This window comes from Talpa occidentalis, unplaced genomic scaffold (assembly GCF_014898055.3).
Source record: "Talpa occidentalis isolate TD23 unplaced genomic scaffold, MPIMG_talOcc4v2.1 talOcc4.11, whole genome shotgun sequence".
NCBI lineage: Eukaryota > Metazoa > Chordata > Mammalia > Eulipotyphla > Talpidae > Talpa > Talpa occidentalis.
Genome location: NW_023601104.1, coordinates 77,495,537 through 77,522,589, shown reverse-complemented (window position 1 = coordinate 77,522,589; position 27,053 = coordinate 77,495,537). Strand labels below are relative to the sequence as shown.

The 27,053-nt window shown below is 42.7% G+C and overlaps 1 protein-coding gene and 1 long non-coding RNA gene across 13 annotated transcripts in view; one reads left to right on the top strand and one right to left on the bottom strand.

Annotated features, from left to right (window-relative positions):
• SIPA1L1 (signal induced proliferation associated 1 like 1) overlaps window positions 1-27,053 on the bottom strand; it is a 517,634-nt gene that overhangs the window by 9,783 nt on the left and 480,798 nt on the right. For all 11 annotated transcript variants that reach the window (XM_054691354.1, XM_054691347.1, XM_037503618.2 and 8 more), the window contains 5 exons: window positions 24,225-24,349; window positions 21,495-21,613; window positions 17,820-18,262; window positions 5,231-5,458; window positions 4,329-4,494 (listed from right to left, as the gene is read on the bottom strand). In XM_054691354.1, the coding sequence (XP_054547329.1) occupies window positions 4,329-4,494; window positions 5,231-5,458; window positions 17,820-18,262; window positions 21,495-21,613; window positions 24,225-24,349 (1,081 nt within the window). The remainder of the gene's footprint in view (window positions 1-4,328; window positions 4,495-5,230; window positions 5,459-17,819; window positions 18,263-21,494; window positions 21,614-24,224; window positions 24,350-27,053) is intronic.
• Window positions 966-25,689, top strand: LOC119239252 (uncharacterized). Of its 2 annotated transcripts, none has more exons than XR_005123788.2 (4): window positions 966-1,283; window positions 12,002-12,218; window positions 24,210-24,446; window positions 25,178-25,689. It is a non-coding gene; the product is annotated as an uncharacterized LOC119239252 (long non-coding RNA). The 2 variants fall into 2 exon arrangements; XR_005123787.2 differs by having other exon boundaries at window positions 966-1,287.

Here is a 27,053-nt window from a genome sequence, read left to right as displayed (position 1 = left end):
TGGCAGGGAGAACGAGGTGAGAACAGGTGAGCATGTGGGTAGGAGGCCTGAGTCGCTGCTGGGGGACTCCCGTGTCACAAAGGGGCAGAGAGGCAATGACATAGCAATGGCTCCATTTGGAGGTTAGGAATACAGAACTGACCCTCAAGTTCATTCATGGGCTCTGGGGGTCTATCACGTTTTTGTTCAACAGGCCAAGGGTTCATCAATTGGCTCCCCACAATGAGGTGTGCACAGCTGCTGCGTAAATGTGGAAAAGTTATTAATCAAATGCATCGTAAATGAGCCCCAGATGTAGCCAATCGTGTAAAAATCCTATTCACTTTAAAAATTCATGATGAGTTCCCAAGGTACGTATGTGCTTGCCTAGAAAACTAAGCTGCTGTGACAAAGGCTTCGGGAGTCTTTAGTGTAGGGAACTTGGTCTGGAAAAGACCACTTCCCTCCTCATGTTACAGAGCAGAGAGGACACACTGGAGCAGGGAACCGGCCTGCTCATTCTAAGAAACAAACAAAAAAGCTAAGCGTTCTCTTCTCCATCTGTGGTCCTAGGCCAGACCACAGGTCTCTATTCAAAAATTGCTCTCAGCCTTTGCTTTTGGCAAAGGGATTTCCTTCCTCAGTGAGTATCACCACAATGGTGTTTTTACAGGAGATGAATTTTCCACCAACTCTAATTTTGGCCTCTTTGGGAAATATTAATGTACTTAAGAAGCAAAGAGCTATCTTGAAGAGCTCCATTGAGCCAGCTGTTTCACAGCAGTTCTGGCAGCCTGCAATAGGGAGGCAGGGGATGGAAGGAAGCAGTCTGCCTGGATGCTGCCTGCCCATCAAAAGGGAGGAGGATTCAGTCTTGTTCCAACATGTTGGGGATGGCCCCTCACCCCGGCCCTCTTCACTTCCAGTCTTAAAGGTGTGCCCACCTGTCCAGTTCCCTCTGATTTCCCAGCAGGTTACACCTGAGACTCCTGAGTGCCACTGCCCAGTGCTGCCAGCCCCTGGGAAAGAGCCACAGAGGAGCTGGTGACAAGCCCAAAGGGGCTTGAGAGCATCAGGTGGGGTTCAAATTGTAATAGGGTGGGGCCCAGAAAGGGGAGGTTCCAGGTTCCCTGCCCCACCCAAGGGAGGGTGGAGCTGAGCAGGGAGGAGAAGCTGGAGAGGAGACAAAGGAAGGAAGGAAGCAGGATGGAGTGCCAGGAGGAGACCTGGAGGAGGCATGTGGAGCAGAGAGACATGTGAAGAAACTGCGCTTGCTTCTTGATCCTGAGCTGAGTGAAATAGATGTGGGTGAGAGACCCGTGGGGAGGTTAACAATGGCAGCTTTTATCTTGACTTTGATTGTGCTCTTTTCCTCCCAGACTTGTCTGTTTCTGACCATGTTCTATGGGTCCCTGCTGGAAGGTACCTTAGACTTGTGGCAGGCTTTCAGGCCTTGCTTTGGGCCAATCCTGTTTGGATGGACTTTTACCTACGAGGGGATGGGTAACTGTGGGTGCTTGATTGGGAAACTATATTCTTCGTCTTGCCTATATTACACGCTAATTGTATTAAAGTTCCTTTCCATTAAAGGGCTATATGTTTTGTCTTGATGTGGCAGATGGCAGAACCTATTTAGAGCAGGCAGGTTTGGGGGTTCTGGGGTGCCCCTCTCCCTGCCCTGTAATAAAACTGGGTTCCTCACAGCATCATTGCTCAGAGTTGTTCAGGTGGGACCCAGGAGTCCATGACATCCATGCCTCTCCCAGAGAAACTGCTTTCTCCGCCCTACATACTGGGTTTCCATGTCTAGTTTCACTCTAGAAAAAGGTTCCTGAGTTTTGTTATCATTTGGGCATCAATGATCTACACTGGTCCTCTATTTCAAAGCCCAGGAACAAGGCCTAGAGGTGACCTTGCTCAGCTCAGGCTCCTGGCTCCCCCGCACTGGCAGTGAGCATGGATCAGCTCTTCCTAAGTGCTGCAGCTGCATGTGGCCTCTTCTGTGGTCTGCACATGGCGCGCTGCTGGTGAGGGCTACAGATTGCATGACCTCTGCTCACTTGCCAGGCTGTCTGTGGCCCTCAGGGAACATGAGGTTATCCCATCTCTGCCTGCCAACGTGGCTTCTTAAAATGTTACGGCTCTGACACTTTTCCTGGATCAGGAGCTCCACAGCAGCTGTGAGGGCCTTGAAGTCGCCTGCTGCCCAGCTGCAGCCTGCCCAGCAGAGCACGGCCATGGCTCAAAGCAGACACTCTGTGGGCAAACACGCCTGGCAGTGACCCTGCCCTTCAGTACTTGCGACCATTCAGAGGTGCCACTTGCTATCCAAGAAAGCCCACACGGTGAATGGGTTTCTAGTGTCAGAGCCCAAAGCCAGTGGCTGCTCCTGGTATCCCAGAGCCTGACACAGTGGCTCAGATGTCTCAGCCAGGTGTGACCACTAAGATGCTCCAGGGAAGGCTGGCTTTTCTCGCCCAGCAGCCATTCAGTGTATCAGCCCTCAGTGACTCTCTGAAGAGCCTAGAGCCACATGGCTGAACTCGTTTGGAACCAAAGCAAAAAGGATGAAACTGGAGAGTTTCATCACAGTGAATTTCCAGCTCCTGCTCCCAGCCTTTCCCAGAGGCAGCCTGGCCGGCAGGAGTGCTTTCTGCACAGGCCTCTGGTAACAGAGCACACCCCTGTTCTGAACAGGAATGCCAAAGTAATTCGCTCTGGAAATAAAAGCCAAGACCTGGAATAAGGGCAAAACAGACATTTGCTTTTGATTATTTCCATGGCATGAGTAAATCAAAAGCATGAAAAGCTCTAAGGTTGCCCCCTTCCAAAAATGTTAAGCCAAGATATGGAGGAAAGATCCCTTTTAGGGCAAGTTTTATTTTCCGCTAACCTAACAGGGAAAATCTGAAATAATTTTTACTTTGAAACTGGTACTTAAACATTTTATACACCTCTTTGGGTTTTGATGGAGAAAGAAGTTTCAAGTACTATCTTTTGTGAGGTTGCTAAGGAAACCATCTGTACTCTGGGTGATGAGTCAGAACTGATCAGTGCTGGCTTATAAAGCAATTTAGAGAAATCAAGAATGGTAAGTCTTAAAAATGACTTATTATGTTTATGTTAGTAAGTCATTTATTTCTCAGAGAAACTCTAGAATGGTCTTTAGGTACCTTACATTTCTGTAAATGTTGGTTTATCTGAACTACCTGGCGGGGCATGTGGTGCACACAATAGGTGGAGCTTGCACGTAAAGGCCCTGCAGCTCCTGCAGCCAGCATGCCACGCCTCTTCTCCTCTGAGTACAGTTTGAGGATGGGGACTGGTTAATAGTCTAGTGTCCATTTTTAAGCAAGTCTCAAAGGTTTCCTTTGTCTTATTTTAGTCATGTCAGGCAGACTACAAATCATTTAAGAGCTCAGAAAACAGGAAACGTCCAATCTGCCACAAACTTCCTGGGAGTGGATTCCCTCTTCCTGGGGCTGCCCGCTACACCACAGACAGAAGGCCTGATGCCCAGGAGAAATACCTTTGGGTCCAGTCCAGCAAACACCAGCTCTGAGCCCTGGGGCTACACACTTGGAGACAAGGGAGAGCCTGAAGCAGGCTGCAGAGTCCTCCAAGTGGAGGGAAGAGGCCCTGCAAGGTCTGATCACCAACCCACAAACCCTGAGCAGGTGCTCGACATTTGTGGGGCCAGAGGCTGGGTTTTAGAAAAGGCACTTATACAATTCTTATGAAGTGTGGTTTCTGCCAAGTTTTGAAGGTAAGGGTATAGACTTCAGGGGTGGCCCTTGGGGGGTGAGTGTCGACCAGGCAGTTCCTCTGAGTGGCTGAAGAACATGAAATGGATGGCCAGTAGGTCTGTCTGGCTGGGTTCGGGGCGAGGTCAGAGTGCAGGGCACAATGGGTACACATGACTGGAAGTGAACTGGAGGCTCTGGGTGGGAGGGGTACAGTTAGGGCGAAGGCACTAATGTCTGTATAGAAAACTGCCTGATAAGGGAACTAAGTGTGTCTGCAGAGTTCTAAGGAGCAATGTCAGCTGCATAATAATGTTCAGAACAGAGTAGAGTTTGTGCACTGTGGGCATGGCACACTGAAAGAAGGCAAAGCTGCGGGAGTAGGGACAGATTAACATAAACCCAGATTAAGGAGGTGTGAATGCAGGGACAGAGTATTTGGAAAATAGTGTGAACTAATTATTGGGAGGATTAGATAACAGCAGGAAGTGGGGTTGAGTGAAGAGGCTCTGGGAACCAACACTTCTTGAGGGAAGAAACTGCAGTGAGCAGCCTGTGCTGTCTGGCCTTATCTAATTGCTCTTTACCCCAAGCTCTGCCCGGTACCTTAAAGTTCTTCTGGGATTCAGAAGTTGGGCTTTCCAAGTCAATGAGTTTCTTGAGATCCTCCTCAATGGTGGATTTGGAGGCTGGCTTAGGGGATGCCCGGAGGTCCCTGGTTGAGGCACGCAGCCTGGTGTGGGCTATTTCATTGCCATCGCTCTGATGACGCCTGGAAAGAAAGGGGGAAGATAGTAGACATTAAGCTGACAAGGTTGAATCAAGGGCACATTGGGCCCTGAAGGATGTCAGTCAATGGGGAAATAAAGAGAGAAGAGGGGGATTAATTCTGTTCACTGATATTAGAATCCACTTAGATAAATGCTTGTTAAAGAAACACAGAATGAAAAGTCTGATGAATAAATTACTCTTTTACAGGAAACTCTTAGCTCTTCTGAGCCAAAATTAGCAACAGACTTATTAATAAAAGACCACGGGGTATGAATCCCAAATGCAACCTTTGTACAAACAAAAACAAAATAATTGAATGAATCATGTATATTTTTTGCTGCACTACTTTGACAAAAAGTTCTTTATATTCAGAGATAGTCATTTACTTTCTAATATCCCTTCTGGTGCCTCCTGGCCCAGTTAGGCATGACACAGGAAGGCTGTGATTAATGCCATCAAAGGGGGGCATCATTCTGAAGTCTTTTCTTCAGACATACTCTTTCCTAGGAGAACTAATATTCTTGAATTCAAATATTTTGCAATACATCTTATTTAAGGAAGGAAGTAGAGAAATAATTGAAGTTTTACTTAGGGGAAAAAAAGGACCTCTCTACCAATCAACCCCTGCCAAGCCCCCAAGCCCAGCCTCCCCTGTTGGAGGAAGCTTCCCCCACCATTTCGGTTCTCTGTCATACTGAAAGCAAACCACTCAGCAAGAGAAGCTAAAGAAGTCTTACTTTCTTGTGTCCATAAATCCCACAGAGTTTATGGTTCCTTCAGGTTTTTTCCATCCAATCAGGTACTTGCTAGTGGCACCCTGGCGGGGGTAGAAAGTCCTAGGGCCAGAGGAGGATGCGGAGGAGAAGGAGGGCGCGAGCTGCGAGGCAGCGGGGAGCTCTTCTTTAGGTGAGCTGCGGGTGCTCGTGAAGACCACGGGGCTGGCAGAGTGTCGGGAGCTCATGGTGCTGAGAAGGACAAAGAAGGCACAACTCAAGAGTGCATCCTGGGGTCAAAGCATCAGCTATAAAAGTGGTGTCTGGGATAGAGGTTACGGCCAGGTTAAAGAACAATGAATATTTCATAAAATATTAATGGGGATGACTGGTTGGCCTTCCTTGCTCTCTCTCTCTAATTTAAATGTCTGCTGTCAGAAGTGACAGATGGCCACTGGGGCTTAGGCTGCACTTTGTTAAAAAGTAAAAATAGTTAAGACTGTCAGGGATACTGCAGTGTGCTGGAACCACTGAGGTTTACTACAGTAAAGTCCAGAAGAGACAAGCGTTGGGGGAGTCAGTGGTGTAGGAGGTGTGCCTGTCTCCACCACAGACTGCGTTCCTCAGACTAGGTGGGGGCGAAGCTCCCAGGCCCAAACTGAGGCAGGCAGAGTCTGGGGCATACAGCTCTCCACACACTCAGTCCAAGGCCCAGGGGCACACAGGTCTCCTGCCCCATGGTGTCTGGCATTATTATTGACTTTTCTACTGGCTATTCATCAGAATGACACTTATATAAAAAACTCAAAATGTATTAAAGACTTGAATGTGAGACCTGAAACAATAACACTCCCTCAGGAAAACATAGGTTTAAGTTTCTTGACATAGGTCTTGGTGATGATATTTTGGATTTGTCAACAAAAGCACAAATAAGTGACTGGGACTGTATCAAAAGGCTGCTGTACAAGCAAAGGGAACTCTCAACAAATGAGAAGACAACCTATGGAATGGGGGACAATATTTGCAAATTATATATCTAATAAAGGGTTAATATCCAAAATAGATACACAACTCAATAGGGGAAACAAAATCTGATTATGACATGAGCAGAAGGTCTAAAAAGACCACCCCCCGCAACCCTGAAAAAGAAATAGGCCATGAAAACGTTCTCAGCTCATTAATCAGGGAAACACAAATCAAAACCACAATGAGCTATCACCTCACACCTGTTGGAATTGGCATTATCAAAGACACAAGGGATAACTAGTATGGATGAGGATGTGGAGAAAAGGGAACCCTTATGCCTTGGTAGTAGGAATGTATATTGGTATAGTGTCAAAAAAATTAAAATAGGTATGATTCAACAATTTCACTTCTGTATATTTATCTGAAGGAAATATTATTATTGCGAAAAGACTCTGTACCCACACCGTGCAGTGTTACCACAGCCAAGAGATGAAAGCAACTTGATGTTCTCATGGATGAATGGATGAAGAAAATACAGGGAACACACACACACACACACACACACACACACACACGTTGTGGAATACTCTTCTGCCATCTGTGATGACATGGATGGACCTTGAGGACATATTGCTAAGTAAAAGAACTCAGAGAAAGACATACATTGTACAATCTCACTTTACATGTGGTACCTAGACAACCTGGTATTAAACAAACATAAACAAAAACAGAACAGACTAGTAGTTGCCAGAGGTGGGGGAAGGTGCATAACAAATGGGGGGAATGTGATCCAAAGGAACAAACTTTTAGTTATAAGATGTAACTGGGGATGTGATATACACTGTGGTGACTAAAAATTAAAATAAAAAGCTGTTCAGCACTGTGTTTTAAACTTCAATTACACTTTTCAAACCAAAAGCAGAATCTTCAAAATGAAGAATAAAAACTAAAGTTGGCTTCTAATCTGAAGGGCCTTGGACTGTACGATTTCCATATTTCCTGCCCACTGATCTCACAGGATCTATATTCATGATATTTGAGCTGCTGAATTCACCAGCTTAGACGGAGACTAAAGACAGTGGAGTCTTGCTATGGTGGACTTTGTAATGGGATGTCTACCTAATGGGACATGGTCTTAAAGTATTATTCCTCAACAGCACTTCCATTTGTCAAAAACTAATGACCCTGATCTCAGTCAAGTGTGACTTGAGTCAATAGCAATACATCCATATTGTATTCTTTAGCTAGGACAAATGTACTATAGGGATGTAAGATAATGATAAGGGGAAAACTGTGTAAAGGGTATATGGGAATTCTCTGTATGACCTCTGTAATTTTCCTATAAACCGAGAAGTATTCTACAATTTAAAAAAATATGAAAATTTGTAAAAAATCTAAGCAAAAGACAAACCCTAATAGTCTCCTGAGGTTATATATATATATATGAAAATGACTCTTGATCCCCATCTCAAACAATCAATTCCAGCTGGATTGCATATTTATATGTATATCTAAGGATTCTGGACTATAATATGAATTCATTTATGATAGCAAAGGACTGAACCCCACTAAAATTTCTACTCATCGAAAGACAGAAGAGTAGGAGACTATACATAAAACATATCCATAGTGGGTTTCTATCCAAAATATATAATTCCTAAACTCAACAAGATAAACAACCCAATAGAAAAATGGGCCAAGATCTGAAAAGGAATTTCACAAAAGAGGATACTTAAAAGACCAATAAACATTAGTGGTCAACACAGAAGACTGCAATGCCACATTCACCAGAATGGTTAAAATTGAAAAGACAGTACCAAGTGCTAGAAAGGCTGTGAAGCAGTAAGAACTCACACACTGCTGGTGGGAGTGTTACTAATTACCACTTTGGCAACTTACTTTCCAGTCTTTGCTCAAGTCGAATGTAGGTATATCCTATGATATAGCAATCCCACATGTGTGACAAAGGACATGTACAAGAATCCATAAAATGCCCAAATTCAAAACATTCCTAATGTCCTTCAATTCTAGAAAGGATAGATGAGTTGTGGTGTGTTCCCACAATGCACACATACTACAGCAATGAAAATCAACACACGGGTGAATCTTACCAACATAGTTATGACTTAATGGCACCAAACACAATAATACAGATAGTATGGTTCCATTTACACATACAGACATAAGTTGGCAAGATGAGTGCTGGCTCTAGGATGCAGGACTGTGTTCGCCTTGGTGAGGAGGTGGGAGGGTAGAGGTAAGAAGGAGGGTCTAGATGTGGGTGGTGCGCCAATTCCTGATCCCGGCAGTGACTGTTCACTTTAGGAAAACTCATCCCAGTATATAATAGTGACTTGTGCCTTTCACTGTGTGAATGTTATACTTCAATTAAACACACCCACAGAAATCAAGTAGGTGACCTGAAAGGGGAAGGACCTCTCTCTCCACGAGGCTCTGCAACAGACAGGAGAGAGCAGGGCAAGGTGTTAGGAAGAGGACACAAAGCAATGGTGATCTGGAGGATTTTCCACACTAATTGGGTCCTCCTAAGAGGACCTTGTCTTTATGACTAAGGAGGAAGAACTGTGCCTACACCTTACCAAAAAATCATTAAAAAAAGGACTAGTTAATCTCTAATCCCTTTAATAATATTTTTCTCCCAAAGATTTTTCCAGCTAGAGAAGGGCAGCTTAAATTGAAAGGCAATGAAATCTCATTTAATTTTTACCTTTTGACAACAAATATCCAATTTGCTATTAAAACTAAGAAAAAGGGAATGCAAAACTCTTCCATGCAAGCAGTACATGAAGTTAATAAGAACAAAGTAATAACAGGTGTATGTTAAGGAGAAGGCTGGAAGTAGGAAGGTGAACCAAAAGACACAAAGAAGAGGGAAGACACCCAGGGACAGAGGTGGATGTGCCACAGGGGACACCAGACACCCGGCGTGACGGCATCACATAGTGACTGGACAGCTCACAGCCAAAGAATCTCCAGAAATGGCTCCAGAATGCAGCTTTTGGAATACTTCAGAACAACATGTAGGCCTGTGCCTTTTGTTAGTCACTTAGAGAAGAGATTGAATATTTGGCTTGCAGATTTTTTCATCAGACTATACCTCCATCATACACATTTATAGCACAGATGAGGAGATTCTCAAGCCTTAGCCCTGGCTAGTGTCTGTGCAATAGGGCTGAAGGTACACATCACTTATCCTGAGCAATCATGTGCTTGTTTTACCTGCCGTGACTAGTATCCACAAGCAAATGCTAGTGTGGTTGAATGACTGGAACTGGTTCTCACAAGGAAGCATATGACATACAGATTGCAGAGCCCACCCTCAGAGACTGATTTAATACATCGCCTGGGGACGGGAGAGCATGTACTTCTGATGTGTGCTCAGGTGATATTGTGGTCCCTGACTCACAGTCTCTGCTAAAACGTGAAAACCACTGTACCAGAGGCACATTTGAATTGCCCATACTTTACATTTCTCAGCAACAAGCCAAGATGCCTGTTGGTAACTTCAGTATTCAAAACCCTGGGGCTTTAGAAGATGACATGCTTGGTCAAAATAGAAGTAATTAGCCATGAGAAGAGAAAGTAAATGGCATAGCCTGTTAATTTAAAAATCATCCATGTTTTACAAAAACAGCTATGCTGGTTTTATCCATAAAGCAAATATTCCATAAAAGGAAAAGTTGTAAGGCTTAGAAACTCCAAGGAGGGAGCAGCACATACAGTATATACAGCTTGGGGGCTTCTTCCTTCCTGTATGAATTTAGTTATGACCATGATTTCTGAGAGCAGGCAGTAAGTTTGTGTACTAGATACTGAGTTCTTTGAAGGCAGGGATTTACCTTTATATATCTAACAGAATCAGGAAATAGTAGCCTCCCAGTAAAATAACTGTTGAACGAAGTGTTTCTCTTTAACACTATGTAGCATACTATATATTTAACTTCTTTTCTTGTATAAATGGAAACCCTGCGCTGATTTCGATCCCTGGCCAGGGAGCTAACCCACATATGGTGTACAGACTGTCTTACCCGCTGCTCCCCTCAGCAGTGTATTTCAGTAGATCTAGCTGTTCTGCTCCCCACTCTGTGAAACCTCTCACCTACCACGTGTCTGGCCTATAACCCAGTTCTTCTATGCAAAAATAAATAAATCTTTAAAAAAAAATTAAGACCATGAGGGCTGAAATTTTTTTTGTTGACAGCTATATTCTCTATTCTTAGAGCAGTTTCTTGCCATTGGAGTCACTCAATATCACATGAAAGAAACTGAAATAAATGATCAATTTGTCACCCTTTTAAAAAGGGTTAAGAATATTTATATATAAAGATTTTACTCATGCTGTATTTAAAACTGAATGTAGCTTTATTTTTGTTGAAAGAAATAAATCTACAAATTGTCTTCTCTTTTCTTACAATGATAATTGCTTAAAGAAGAACATGGGTACTGATTATTAGTTTTATCTGTGAACATGATGGCTAACATCAGCTCCCAGGAGTAAGAAGCCAGCACACTTTTGTTCACAGATAGCTTAAAATCAGGAAAGCCAAACTTAACAATTGATTAGATATGAGAATGAAGGCAACAGCAAAAAAAAAAAAAAAGTTAGCCATTCCTTGGGAGAGCTTCCTTCTCTAATGTATACAGCTGCCAGCGTGACATTATGGTGAGGACTTCAGCACACTCGGCCTCTAATTCAATAAGCACATTAGGGTCACCTGGGAGCTTTAAAAGAAACACATTCTTGGGCCCTAATCCCAGATATTTTAACTTAACAGAGCTGGGTGGTGGCTGGGTTGTATATTTTGGCAAAATCTCCCCCAAGTGTGCATACCAATTGAGAACAACTGCTTGAAGTTGAATTATTCTATGAGCTCATGAAAATCTAACTTCATAATGTCAAGATGAAGCAGGTAAAGGCATTAGAGAAGATTTTCTCCAGTGTAGACTGTGGGTACCTACAAGTGTTGATGTGAATGAAGATTCTTTGACCCATAGCACATCTTGCCCCAGAAATCTGAATTTTAACAAACTCCCCAAAAAGTCTCAATTTCCTGGAGTTAGAAACTACTGCACTAGCCCCTTCAGACCTTCCACTCTAAATGGATCTCCTCCTCCTTTTGCAGCCCCACTCCTGGGCCCAGCTGAGGGTGGAGCTCATCACAGTTGGCCAACCCTGTGGGCTCAAATCATCTGGAATGACTTGCACCCACATACCTTCTCCAACTGCCCCTCCCCCCCCCGCCCAACCAAAGAATCTCTGAAAAATCTCTGAAAAGTCTTTCATTACAAATCAGCTAAAATGAGTTGTCAGCTTCATACTTTTTAAGGGGCACTGTGTTGGTCAGACTGTTTCATTACGCTGGAGATTTCATGTTACTGTAACCTGGTGCACTTCAATTTTACCTGTGGCAAATTAACTGTCTCCATGGGAATTGTGCAAGCAGGTAATGAACCAATAATATGGAACAAAAAAAGAACAGCAGTAGAAATGTTAGGAAGGGATGAATATCCGTTACTTTTTGCAGTGTATAACAAGTGAGTTTAGCTGAATATGGCAAAACTAAAACCACTAAGAATTCGTTTGGGTTTTCCTGGATTCTACACGAAAAGATCACTAGCTTTATTTTTTAATAGAAACTATAGGGCATGTCCCCTTTCCTAAAAATGACCAGCCTCTGATTTGTTTGATCATCCCAGGATACGAATATTGAAGAGAACACACATGGGCACTTCATATACAATGAGAAGAGGCAGTGAGGTAACTGAGAGCCCACTGAACAGTTTGAAACTGTCCACTTTATACCACAGGAACTGCACCTGCTTGCTGACTTCATGGAAGGAGGAATCACACAGATTGGAGGAGCCGGAATGTTAGAGCCAAAGTCCCAAGTGCTGTAGCCAAGAGGGACCTAGAAAACTGCTCTGAGTTTCTGCCTCATCCTGGAGACCGCCACCTCCTATGGAAAACATCTCCCAGCCTGCTCTGTGCTGCTGAAGGAAATGCCAGGCATCATCTCCTATTCAGGTTTGCCATGGAGGGTCGGATTTTACACAGGCTGCTAAGGACATTTCCAGAAGGGGCAGAGCAGCAATTAGTCTCCTGTCAATGGCCGTGGAGAAATCTGTGCAAAAGGCTGAATGTTGTTGGCCTAGCACCAAGGGGAGGGGATCTGATCACGTTTCCTGTGATTACTTGTACAAATAACTAATAAGCTTTTGGGTGAGAGATAGTGTGGAGGATAATGACTAAGGAGGACTCCCCCTTTTGTGTTCAGCACTAGCCAACTCTATTCAATACTGGGCTCTACAATTTAGGAGGGATTCAGGAGACACTAATTCTAAAGGACTGAGGGAAACAAACAAGGGAAGCAGGAATGATAAGTCGGCAGAGGGAAACATCCAAGTCACTGCAGTAAAGAAAACATTTCCTCTGAAACTTGCTATTTAACAAGCATCAGGGCACCTAATACATACAGCACAGGGGTATGAGTGGGCACCGCAGCCAGAGGCCTCGGGGCCACTGTGGACTGCAAGCTGTACCAGTGCAATGCTGAACTAGTCAGGGAGCTAAGGACAGAATACCCAGCTCTTATTATTCGGTTTGGCATCACTGAGAAGAATGATGTACAGGTCTGCATCTAAAAAGGACAAAGAAAACAAAGCAAGGAACTTGAGAAGCAAAAATAAGGTTATGAAATGAAATACATAATTTCAGGTGTGGTGGGAGATACATGTCTGTTGAAGGAAGAGGAGTTACTGCATCAGACGAGGTGAAGCCAAGCTTAAAAAAGCAGTGACAGAAAGCTGTCTTACAAAGATATTAAGAATTGCCAATACATTGATAACCCTTTCATTTTCAGTAAGCTTAAAAAAATTAGTAAGTGAATGAGAATTATTAGCTGTAGTGTGGGACAAGCTTGGTGACTAGCCACATGGCTGGTCAGCTCAATGTCTTAGGCTAAGTCCAAATCTTTTTTCCATATATTTCTCCCTCAACTGGCCTGGAGGCAGTCGGCTGTCACAAAATTTCATCGTTGAAAACTGTTTTCAAAAGTCCTCCTGTTGTCTAGAAGACTTTAGCTCAGAAAAACCACTGTTTCTTGACTATATATTGAAGCTGCAAGCTAGAGGAATTTCAGATTGGTAGATGTGGGACAGAATTCTGAAGCGAGAAAGGACTGTTAAGTATTCAAAGTATTCCGAAAGGTTGTGCAATTGCTCCTTTTGAGATGATTCTTCCCCCAACTTTTCTTTTTTTAAAGCAATTAGATAGTCACCTTGGTCAGATGGTTTAAACATGACAAGGGATGGACTCTGTTCTTTCATAACTCTATTGGTCTGAAGACTGGATGGCATTTGGAGAATGTGGGCTTTCTACATTGACTGGGTGACTGCATTAGTTGTTTCACAGAACAAAGCATCGACAAACTCTTTGTGGGTAAGCTCTACCTCAACCAACCTGACATTTGTGGCTTGACAGAGGCCTCATTTTCTCAATGTGCACTTGAAACTTTAACCACAGTGTTTCTATTTTTCAGCCTATGAGGCTGGTTGAACGCCACTGAAGACTTGGATAAAATAATCACCCACTCCTGGAGGCTGGAGAAATGGGATCAAAGAGCTTAGGACAGATCACGTGGAATTCTGCTGTATAAAAACAAAGTGCAGTCCTGAATGTTGACTGTGTGCAAGACCACAAAGTAATAATTACTCACGAAAAAGATCTATACACATTAGGTGGCAGGGCAACTTCACCTTGAGGAGTTCTGGGTTTGCCATTTTGGAGGCTGCACTTTCAAATTTTGAATTAGCCTATAAAGTTTAGAAACAGAATATTCCCGCTTTAAGAAAAAAATGCAGGTGAGTGGAGAGTAATTTTTTAAAAAGTCCAGGGAGAAGAAATTCAAGAAAAATGTTACAGAGAAGACAATGGATCATTCCTAAATGCGAAAATGACGCCTATCTTTCACACTCACAGGATGCCAGAGTGTAGAGAACACTGAAACAGTCAGTGCGGGCTCATAGGCACACAGATAGAGGCAGGCTATTCTGCGATAGCTCCCGGCATGGCCTTACTGTCCGGTGCACACTAAACATAAGAAGTCTTTCTTTACCTTTACTCTCAAGAAACTTAAGATTTCCTGGCATGAATAGTTAACTTATAGGTCAGCAGAAAAAGCACATTCATGAAATCAAACTAGACAACTGTGCAGGCATATTTCCTGGCCTTTAATCAGCCCCTTTAATGAATGTCAGACACTGACCACCTTATGCTCAGATATGCATTTTTGCATATAAGCTGTTACAAAATCCCTCCGTTATATTTTGCAGGTTTAAAAAAAAAATCTTATATAGTAATGATCCCTAAAATTTATGCTGTACCAGCACCTTCTATACACTCATAGGCAGAGCTGTACATAAATACACTCAGCTCTGCGCAGAGATTGACATGTCTATATCATAGACTCTGAAATGCAGTAGTGGTTTCCTAGAAGAGTAAGGAATTGAGGTTTATGTTATTTTCAAAATGGTTTGTTAGCGGAGGCCTCAGTCACTGTGCAAAAAGTGGAAACATTAAGGGAGATACTATTCCTTTTTGTTTATCAAAATATGCAGAGCATCTGTCCACTATGTGGGTGCAGTGAGCATCTGCCTATTACAGGTGGGATGGCACACACCAAGCAAAGGTGCTTAGATTGATCCAGTGATCACACAAATGGATACTAACGGGCTCCAGGGCTCTGAGCACGATGGGCAGGGAGTGAGAGGAAGCAGCACAACCGCTGGCTCACAAGGGTGGGCACCAAGTCCAGACCCTCAAGCAGGTCTGGGCATTACAGAAGAGACATGCATGTGCGAGCAGCAGAGGGATTGTTCAGCTTTGTCGTATGTGCTCTCAAATCCTGTTCTGGCATCAGTGATGTTGGCAGGACCAGAGTTCTGCATGCTACATAACAAGGCCTCTGGTCACCACGAAAACTGGTACTGCCTAATGCCCAAGTCAGAAAGCTGAGGAAAAAGTGCATACAGCTAGTAAGTGTATATTAAAATTATAACTCTCTTCATTAAAATTATAACTCTCTTCATTTTAAGATCAGAAAATAAAACTGTCATTACAAAAATTATTGTAAAAAATAAAATGAAAACGTCTCCCTAACTTTCCAAGCTTCACAGCAAATACACATATATTCTAGGGAGCAATACCTTAGAACAATTAATAGGCTTTTTAATTGTAGAAAGTTATCAGTGTATATGGCTTCTCTTAATGATATTCGAATATAACAACCCTATGTAATTACCAACCTACATTAGTGCAGTTCTCAGGGGGTGCCACAAAAAACCTGCACAATCATCAATAGGGAGACTGGGGGACAGAAGGGTAGGAACACAGCCCAGCCAGAAATATGCAGTGGCACTTAATCACTGTAATTTAGATTTTGTCACCAAGTCCCAGGTACAAGCTCTTTTATGCACTGTCAAGAGATTTCCACATTAATTGCTGTTCCTGTCTTTTGAGGACACAAACACTCTAATTTGCAGCGATTTCAGTTTCTCTAGCAATTGTGCATTTGGTGGCTAAGTCCCGCTTTCCCTCCAGAAAAGGCAGGCTGCTAAAGCCCTGATTATCCAGCTCATTCTGCCAAGATCAACAAACTGAAGTCACAAAGCATCCCGCTTACCAGTCTAGAAAATAATGTGACTCAACCTATCAGCGGGTGGCAAGCCTTACCACCCTCCCTGAAAGGCCACATTCTTCTCCAGTAAGTTTGACTTTCAATAGAAGAGTTCTTTCTAAATGACGATTTAAATGATTTCAGCATGGGTAGGGTGAAATGGAACATGTGGGATAATCCTGAGGCCTTCAGGCAGCCCCAGTCAGCACACTCAGATAATGCATGCCCAGGTGCCTATTTTTCAAGGGGGACATAATAGTTCCCTGGGATCTGTCAGATTCGTTAGATGGCAAAGCCCACATTTTGTACTTTGACTTCAGATGCCCAGCCCTTTTCTTTATGCTGCCTGGTGGTGCCACTCTAGACAAGACTTCTATAACTGACTTTCTCCTGCCATCAAGGTAGACCAGAAATACAGACCCAGGTGAAACAGTCTTTAAAAAAAAGGGGGGGGGGATCCTCCTTTCAAATAGAATAACTGAGAATCAAAGAGATAGAGGAGTCACACCAAATCTAGAAACCATAGAGAAATTATACTGAACCAAAAAGCGTTCTAAGTCGATGCACAGGAGATGGTTAGTTGATGTAGAGATGGTGAGAGGCATCAAAGCCAGCGGGAAGTGTCACAACTCTGCCATCTGGTTCTAGGTCTACAGAATATTATGGGACCTAATGCCCAGCTTTCTATTCTACTTTTCCAAACAGTTCCGTCATACACTTGAATCAAACATTCCATCTTCAGAATTGTGGGAGGTGAGCTGGGTGCCTGGTATCTAAGAGCACTGAGACGACTTTCCAGCTGCCTTCTGGCTTGGTGGCGATGTAGTTCAGCCCTACTACAGTCATTTTTTGTTACTGCAACATAGCAGTGGAAAATAGAAACAAAAGTCGTGAGATGCTTCCTACAGTAAGGTCAAGCTGGAATTGCTCAAGATGGGAAGTAAAACAGAAACAATGAGAGAAATGAATATTTAACTGATCAGTTTAAACAAATTCAAATTAATAGGTGATGCCCTCTCTCATTAAGATCATCTGGGGTTCACAGATAGATTATGTACCTGGATTCGCACTTGAAAAGTAAAACTGCATTTAGTTTCTCTGCTATTTCCCTGTAGGGCATAATAAGGAGACACCCCCAGAAAACAGCAAGGTTAGATTGCTGTCAAATCAGCTGTACAGTGACTGAAAATCATCAAAGGTAAAAGAAACCACACAGAGATCAACAGATCCAGAAAAATATGGATAAGATGCTTCCTCCCTAAAAGGAAGAACCTAATGCTACTTTGGATTTTAGGCTCAAATCCAGAAGCAGATATGAAAATAGTATGGTCTATGAGCATGCTCTTCAAGGATACAGGGGAATATGCACTTTTCAGTACTGAAAGGTAGATAGCTCATCTAATTTTAGCTACACTTTTCTGTTGGGCACCACCAGCTCCCTGCCATCAACATATCACTGTCAGGAGGCAATTACTGTAAAAAATTACCATGCAAATACTGGGTAAGTGATGTTCTCTGGCAGAGAGGCCGTGTAAAGGATGTGTTCAGCATCATAAATAATGGCATACCAGCTTGAGAAAAAAATCCTTTCTTAAAAATAAGGCCAAAGTATCTTCAAAAGACTGTCTCCTTCTAGAACTCTATCAGTAGCTGAAAGTGGAAGTCACAAAACTCTTCCCTAATTCTGATCTGTAGTTAGGAAAATTTTATAAAATCAAATACAACTATAAAGAACGAATCTGAAAATTTTTCTCACAGTTTAAATAATGATGCATCAGGATTATAGTAATGAGGTATTTTTGTTACAAATAAAAGGCATTAAATATATACAAATAACTGTCACTGCATAAAAACCCCCCTTTTCTTATCCATTCTTGAATAAAGTGGGATGAGGCAGGAAACTCAACTGGGGACTGGGCTGGGGATGGGAGAAGCCCAGGCAGGGCAGTTACCTTGTGTGGGAAGCAGCGTCATTTATACTGAAAGTGCTGTTCTCCCTCGTCAGAGGGTTGGAGCCTACCGGGCTCTTGCTGTGGATATCCAAGCTCAGGGAAGACTCTGCCTTCCGGTCCATGCCGTGGCTCTCTGGCTCTAAAGTTCGATCTGCCATGGAGATCACTTCACTGGAGCTATGCCACAGGGGTGCCACTTTCTCCTTGCCCGGCCCTGAGCGAGGGGATGACGTGGCAGCCCCCAGGGAGACCGTGCTGCCATGGCTGGGGCCGTAGGAGGTGGTGTCGATGCCGCTGTCGGCAGACGTGCCTTGCAGGTAGTTGTAGCTGTTGAGTTCGGATTCGGTGCGGTCCCCATCGTACCACTTCTCGTCACTGTGGGCGCTCGAAGCATTGCTGGAGAGGGTATTGCTGCTGGAGTGGCTGGAGTAGTGGCTATCAGACTGCAAGGAAGGGAAGCAAAATGGACTTCAGTGCAGGTGCCGCTGTTTGAACACTGGGAAGAACCATGGTGGAATGACTCGTGACGTGTCTAGCTATGGGCTCCTGAGGCACAAAAATGTCAATGATGATGACAAATCAAAGACAAGAGATACCTAGAAAAACCCATCCAGAAGTGTCTGTACAGAGACCTGGAAACTATATTTCTTAGAATCCATTTTTCATTATTTGACTTCCAAAGGGCTTATAATCACAATCAGAAAACCTGCTTGACTCTACAAGTCTGACTGCTCGGAGTAAAAAGAGGCTGAATGGAAGACTTGCTCCTACAGAGAGCAACCTTTCCTTCGCCAGTTAGCATCTGTTTAGGAGACAGCTTTCCAAGGAGTGCTTAGAGGTAAAATTTATATAAGAGGTGCCAAGACAATTCAGTGGGGGGGGGGGGGAGGAGAGATATAGTATCTTCCAAAAATGGTGCTGGGACAACTGGATAGCCACATGCAAAAAATAATGAAGTTGGATTCCTACCGAATAGAAAAATAGAGACCTCGATGTAAGAGCTAAAATATTACAAAGCTCTTACGGGAAAGCATAGGTATATTGCTTTATGACGTTGGGTTGTGCAGTTATTTCTTAGCAATGACACCAAAAAGCATAAAAAATAAAAATAAATAAATACACTGGACTTCATCAACACAAAAAACACAATTTAAAAATGGGCAAAGGAGGCCTCCCTGGTGGCGCAGGTGGTTGAGCACAGCGCTATGAAGCTATCGGCAGTCTCTGCAGCGCGGGTTTGAGCCCGGCCGGCGAGATACCCACATGGCGCAGCAGACCTCTCCTGTCTCTCCCACTGTTCCCCTCAGCAGTGTATTTCATCAGTCTGCCTGTTCTGATCCCTCTCTGTCTCTGGTGAGTCCTCTCACCCTCTTGCACATCTGGCCTGTACCCCCGTTCTTGTATGCATGAATAAATAAATCTTAAAAAAAATTAAAATTGAAAAAAAAATGGGCAAAGGATCTGAAATATCTTTCAAAAAAGATGGACAAATGGCCAATGAGCACATGAGAAATGTTCAACATCATTACTCACTAGGGAAATGCAAATCAAAACCACAATGAGAAACACTTCACACCCACTAAGACAACTTTAATCAAAAGGCAGACGATAATGGTGGGTGGCACTGGTGATGGGACTGTAAACTGGGCCAGCCGCTGTGAGAAAACAGTTACAAGTCCACACTTTCAAGAGAATGAAAACATGTTCACACAAAAACTTCTACATGAATGTTTATAGCACCATAATTTATAATGGCCAAAAAGGTAGAAACAAGCCAAATTGTCCATCAACTGGTAAATAGATAAAAAATTTGGTTAAGTCCCTAAAATGGAATATGATTCGGTCACAAAAAGAAATGAAGTACTGATACATGCTACAACATGGAAGAACTTTGAACACATTATGCTAACTAAAAGAAACCAAACACAAAGGCCATCTACAGCATGTTTCTGTTCATATGAAGTGTTCAGAACAGGAAAATCCATAAAGACAGAAAGTAAATTAGTGTGTGTCCAGAGCTTGGAGGGGGTGGGAAGAGTAAGGGTGACTGCCTAAGGATATAGAACTTCTTTTGGGCTGTTGAAAATATCCCAGAGTCAGATCACAGTGCTGGCTGCACAACTTTGTGAAGATACTAGAGATCATGAAATTGTACACTTTAAATGGGTGCATGTTAGGAAACTGAAAATAGCTGATATGTGGACTGTAGCTAAATTAGAAAATCCTTTCTACATAGTAACTTAGCTGCTGAGAAAGACTGTTATGTAGCTTACCAAAGAAGTATGACTTCAAAAGACACCTGAATGAAGGAGAATATTAAGTTAGAGGGAGGCAGGAATTCCAGATACTTAGTGGAGATTAAGAGGAAAGTGGCAAGAATCGTGTGTACTTTGGTTGAGGAATGAATGCCCTCTTGACCGGCTGAGGCAAGGGGGAGGGGAATACACCCCTATTTTACCTCAGAGTGACAGATCTCTTCCCCCTAAAAAGGAATCAACCCTGGTTACTTTGCTGGCACAACTCCGTTTTCCTCAGTAACAATGTTTGTGTTCAAGGCTTGGCTCATTTTCACTATCTGTAGGGCAGAACTTGTTGAGTGCTGTCCTGTGCTGCGGAGCTTGGCGGCCCCTAGCCGTGTATGGCGACTGGGCACTTTCTACGTGGCCAGTCCAAACTCAGAGGAGCGGAAAGTGTAAAGCACGTGACAGGCTTCTGGAGATACATAATATGAGCCACACGTGTAATTTAAAATTTTCTAGTAGCCAGACTATAAAAGTAAAAAGGAGGTGAATTTAATTTTAAGAACATATTTTGTCAAACAAATCTAATCTATTTGAAATATTATTTTACCATGTAATCAATATAAAAATTACTAATGAGGGAGGGGAAGCCAACAACTGGTCTGGGGCATCCTCGTTTACACACAGCAGCACTGTGTTAAAGAGTGCACCACTCTTCCTCAGCCCATCCCTCCCCACGGCGGAGAGCGGGCAGCTCGCTCACACACACACACACACAGGGTTCTCTTGTTTCCAGCTTCAATGTTCATTTCTTCAGAGCAAAATGTATGACAGCCTCCTCGCTGGAAGTTCTCTGAGCCTCATATAAGCTACAGTATTTCCTCATCCTATATGATGACACATACATAAATACACAGTCCAGTGAACAGACAAGGATATTAAGAGGGTGGGGTGGAGGGAGAATGATAATCTTTATCTCAATTCTACCTTTACGTGATCAGGAACTATTATGGGAAAAGGACAATAATGTGAGCAGTGATGGAAGATAAGAGAAGCAGTTAGGGGGTGAGATCATGAAGCTGCCTGTTTCCTTGACTGATGCTTATGCTTGCAATTGAATAAGCAAATAAAATTCACTGCTAGCACATTTCTATTTCTAACATTTTAGGATTGTTTGTGACTGGATCCGTCTTCCATCCAGACCTGCTGGGTGGCGGGTGCACACCAATGTAGAACTACAATTTATGTCAACACAACCTTAGGGCCATTGCAGCAGAAATTCCAGGCCCACGGCAACACATACCCACTTCTGCCAGGCTGACTTTCTCTCTGACAGTGTGGAAGAAAGAGCGTGGCAGACTTGTACCATTTTCACACTGTACGGAAGGCACAGTGCTAGCAATCTATTGTTTTTAGTATTATGCAGTTAACTTACATGTCCTTGTTTGTTTGGTGACAAATGAACCACTGGATCCTGCCGCATTAATCTCCCACTGGGGCTCTCTCGGAAAGCTGGCAGTACCTTTGATACTGCGGGGAGATGGCACGTTGGCTCTGGAATACAGCACAGGACATTATAGGGCAAGCACTAAACAGGGAAAAGCACAAGTTGACAAATGAAGACGGCTTGCATTGCATCTGTCAGTTCACTGACCAGCAAACTCTGAATTTCAGCAAAAAGCTTGTTGAGAGTTTACACAATAGACAGCATGTCAGAAACTAAGTGGCTGATGGATAAAGCTTGCAGCTGGTGACAGTGTGTCATGTCATACACATTAGCATAGCCAAGTACCACCAAACCAAAGGCCATGAACAACGCAGCAAAGTTAGGAATCAACTTTTTGGTTTTGGGGGAAAGTTTAGTGTACATGGATTAAATTTATGATAGTCATTCATTGCAAAGTGTGGCTAACCTGGCTTGGTCTACATTACCTAGACAGGCATGGATGCAATCACGTGTTACTTACCATGACACTTTGGAAATATTTTACCTGTATATTCATGCTGCTCGAGGACAAAAGAATTGAAATCCTGAGGTCCTCTATAACTGTAAGCTAAGCACAACAGAAAAGACACACAGCAACTAGTTTACTTAAAACAATTGCTTCCTTTTGGACTCCAAGCTGCTGTTCACGATGGGGTTCCAAAGGTGAAAGGTAAGTGATTTAACCTTTTAACATGCCTATAGCTAACAGCAGCAGTTCTGGACTTCTGCAAAACCATTCCCGACACACAAAGGCTGAGCAACATACTCTGACTCTCAACCATTTCCAGAAGCAGAAAGGCAGAAAACAACATCCACTGAGATGAATGAGTCAATTAAGTTAAATTCCTTGCCTTCAATGGGGTTTTCCAGTTTATAACACGCTGATGTACAAAGACAGGTGGGTATAGCTAACAGGAGTCTCCTCCATATTATCAATCGGCCTGCATATTGCCAGACAACTTTGTTCTTACAAATGGAGTGTACTGAGTGCTGGAAATGTAACAATTTTTTGTTGTCGCTTTCTTCCTAGCATGGTTTATACCAACTAAGACCCAGATTTTTTCTGATGTACTAGCTAGAAAAATTTATTCTCCTGGAATGCCATAAAATCAAAAAATTATAAATATTTATCTTAATATTTTATTTGAAGCCTTAGATTTTGGATGGAGAAAGGTTACCACTTGGTGAAAAGGTTTCTCTAGCAGCCTCAAGGGGTTATCTCAATAATAAAAATGATGGGATGAACAAATGTGTACAAAAAGGCCCATCGATATGAATTTCAGTTCTACCTATTTGCAGTGGAGAGTGACTAAAGTGGGTGCAAGGGAAAATGAGCAGAGGGAGTTTCATATGAGAGAATGAATAGGGATCTAGGAAGAACCTTGTAATTACCCTTTCCAGTCCCAAGATACCTTTTCATTCCCCGCAGGACTTCACATGAGTGGGAAGTGTGACACTGCACACCACACAAAAGACTTGCTGGTGGCTTTGTTCAAAACCAGCACTTGGAGCCAAAGAAAGCTGGTGAAGTCATGCTGAAGAAGGGATCCTTTACACATGTGTCGTTACCATCCCAACAGTATCAAAACATATGGGATTAAAAACATTCTGTCAAGAGCAGAACAGCAGATCTGAATATGCTCAGGTTTTCTGTGTTGGGTGGGAGGAGAGTGGGGAATGACAGATGGCTTTAACAACAAGGCACATCTCACTGAAGTTACTGGAACAAAGCATATCTTCAGAACCTAAGAATTACATTTTTCTTCTTCAACTCAGGCCTTGGCCTGACACATCTCCACTTGTACGTTCCCAGGGTCACAGTCATTAAAACAGAACAAAAGGTGCACTTGTAGAGAAGATCCAAAAGATGGGTCTTTGCCTTGAAAGTTCATCTTTCTCAGTCCTGAGATTTACTTCTTTTTATCTCGCATGGATGGTAATGCTACTAGAGATAAAATGAAGGCACTGAAATACCTAACACTCTAGATTCAAGTTCTGGCTCTATCTATGTGTTGCTACTAAGTCCCCGATACTACTGTATTGGAATAATCATGGTGCAGCCTAACGTTTTAGCATATCAATGAGTGATCTGGAGTTACTGTAGAATAACTGCATGCAGAGGCAGAAAAGGCTAAGTATCAGAAATCCAAATGAAGCTCACCAAGGTACATCTTCTCCATCCAGCTGTTTTAGACAGCTAAGACATTTCCTTAGCTGACAGCGTAATAGCAGTGTGGGGGGAAATGCACTGAGAAAGAGTCCTAACCAAGTTACATCTGTGCCTGAACAACAACTACATCTCTTTCCCAACCTGCACACAGTTTTTTGTTTTTAAAATGTAACATTAAGAAAACCAACAAAATCTCTCCAAATACGTATTCTAGGCTAAACAAACAAGGGAGAAGAGAGATACCTGGGACTTGTGCATTTAATCTCAGGGCTGAAAATAATGTTGATGCCTTTTCTATTTTTAAATTTGAGGTCACTTTGCATTCTCTGACTTTTCCCTCGGGTTTTTTGTTGCTTTACACATATTGTAATCTACCACGCCTCAATTCTAATACATGTTTATTAACCAGGGTTATATTTCATCAGAATGCTTGGATGACATCATCAAGAGGTGGCCAAAATCACCTTGATGTAACATCACCTTGCTTTTCGCAGAAATGAGTGACTTACCCATCTGGTCGGCAATGCTATCCTCACTTCTCTGCCAGCTGGGTGTGGACTTCCCGCTGCCACCAATATCTGACTGGGTGTTCTGCCTGTCGATGGAGGCTGGGGATCTGCGGCTTACTCCAAACCTGTGGCAATTTCCCGAAACAAAGCGAAGATGACATCAGGGTCCTCACCCATGGGGGAAGATAGTCCTTGGTGTGATAAACTAGACTCTCACAACAGGTACTGCTAGCTCTGCTTACACGTGTGTACTTGTGCATGCATCCTCGTACATGCGTGCAGAACTGTGCAGACTGTGGTCTGCATACACTGCTCGGTTCAGAAAGGCATGTGTGCTAAATACATCGACTGTAGCCAAGGGCAGGAGCCATCAGATTCATTCAAAGTCAAAGGAAACATCTCACCATCTCTATGTTCCAAGTATACCTTTCAATGGGCACATTTCAGGGGGTTGTTTTCTTAGGTTGGTAATTTGCTAAATCACCATGTCATTCATTCTCGGAACAAATATTTTCTGAGCAGTTACTGTAAGGTCTAAGAGACAAAGATTGCTATCCATTTACATGACACAGAGACCATTTTCAAAATGTATCAATTTTAAATTGCCTTTGGGAAGGGCAATTTGGAAGTAGGTAAACTGGTATACATTGAAGGTAAAAGCCCATTTCTGGAAAGAACATTTAGCTGTTTAATGAGCCCAGAGTTGTTTTCCCTGTGTAGAATAACAACATAATATATACTTAAAGTACATGCCTTGACTAGCAATATCAACAAAGTAAATACTGATCGAGCCCATTAAAAAAAGAAAAAGAGAGTTATAAAATTCAAACATTTATGCAGAACTTTACAAATCTGTATGTGGTTACTAATGAACTTGTAAGTAGCCTATACAATAAAAGACTAACAGGACCTGACTTAATTGATGCATGTGCTCTCTCTCTTATTCTCCCCAGAGAGATAAACACACAGGGAGGGACAGCAAGTGGCATATTGGAAAGAGTAGGAAATTAAGAAGACCATCTGCAGCCAAGTTCCAGCTCCCCCCAAAGTCACTCCGGTTCACCTCCATTTCTCTAATCTGTAAACTGTCAACTCTACTGTATGGATCCAGGAAGAAAAATCTACATAAAAGCACTGGCAAAGAAGAGAAGGTTATCAAATATTTTAATAAAACTCCCACTATAGCATCTCCCTAGTTTTTTTCCACAAGTGCCACAAATGACAGTCATTTACAAACACAATCATAAACCTCACTCAAAAAACTACTTCCATTATAAAAACACAAACCTTGATTTATGAACACTTCAGTGAAATTCCTTATTTAAAAAAAAAAGATTCACTATGAACTTTTTCATCTCCTTAAACAGTAGGGTCATTGGTTAGTGTAGAAAAGCAAATAGCCCTTTAATTCTGTTCTAGATTTACAATGAATTAACACCATTTTTTAAAAAGGCAGAAATATAAAGACTAGAAATGGATTCTAATTTTGCTTCTAATTTTTGGTAGCAGTCAAAACAAAAGATAACATCTTAAACTTCTGAATTTTAAGCTAAATTTTTTTTTCTTGCTGTTTGGTGTTAACCAAGAAATTAAATTCTGCCTTGAAAAATATTTCATGCAATGGTCTTGCAGTTTCATTTTCTTCTCACACTTGTATGCTGGGTGTTAGGGATGCAAAGATCCTACTATCCTTGAGAAGCTCAGACAAAACCTGTTCTGATTTTACATGGTGCTACTCTTGGAAGGGCTTAGTTGGGTTTTGTTTCATGGAGTACCTAATAGTTTTGCAGTCACAGTTCAGACCTAAAGGAGTTTCGAAGCAATCATCTGGCTGATACATGAAACGCAGTGACCAGGAGCTCTAACTCATGAACCCCTCAGTCCTGCCTAGAGGGGCAACAGCTTTCAATTATCTTCCTCATAATGGGCCAGAAAGAGGTTTTCTCTGTAACTTTCATTTATTGGTCTCAGTTGCCCTCATGGACAGTTTAATCCCTCATCTAAGAGTGCTGGGAGAGCTAAGGTGGTCACAACTCTCACTTTCAGGGTACACATCCTCAGAGAAGTTTCTCACACACCATGGGCTGCAAGTTCCTCGCTTACCCAGCCTCCCTCCCTGTGGACAAGCCCAAGTGTGTGGTCCAGAAATAAATCTCCACGGTGGTAGACCCTGTGCCTTTCAGTGTTTTTTTTTTTTTTTTTTTTTAAATTTTGTTGAAACATTTTTTAAATATTTATTTTTGTTGAGATACCATTGGAAATGATGTATTTCAGGAGGACAGTTTCACACCTTGATAAATGACTACATCACACTAGAAACCACCACAACAAATGCAAAGGCAACCTATGCCTGGGAGAATTCCCCACAACTCAATGACAACAGAAAAACATATAAACCAATCAAAAAAATGGGCAGAAGATCTGAAGAGACATTTCTCCAAAGACAGACAGACAGGCGGCCACAGGACATGAAAAAAATGCTCATAATCACACAGTATCAGGGAAATGCAAATCAAAGCCACGACATACCACCTCACACTTGTTAGAATGGCCATGAGCAAAGAGCTAAGAAAAGAGCACAGAGCAGGACACGGAATTAAAGGAGCGCAAGCACATGGTGGTAGAAATGGAAACTGGTGGAGCCACTATGGAAAACAAGTAAAAATACCACATGGCTGAGCCCTTCCACCTCTAGGTATCTAAACAGGGGTACTTTTAAACGACCTCATTTTCATCCTAAACTTGTGCAGGTGCCTTTCCCTGCCCCGCTCACATAGAACAGGTATTATTAACCTCCTCACTAAATTTTCATTTCTCAACTGACTTGGA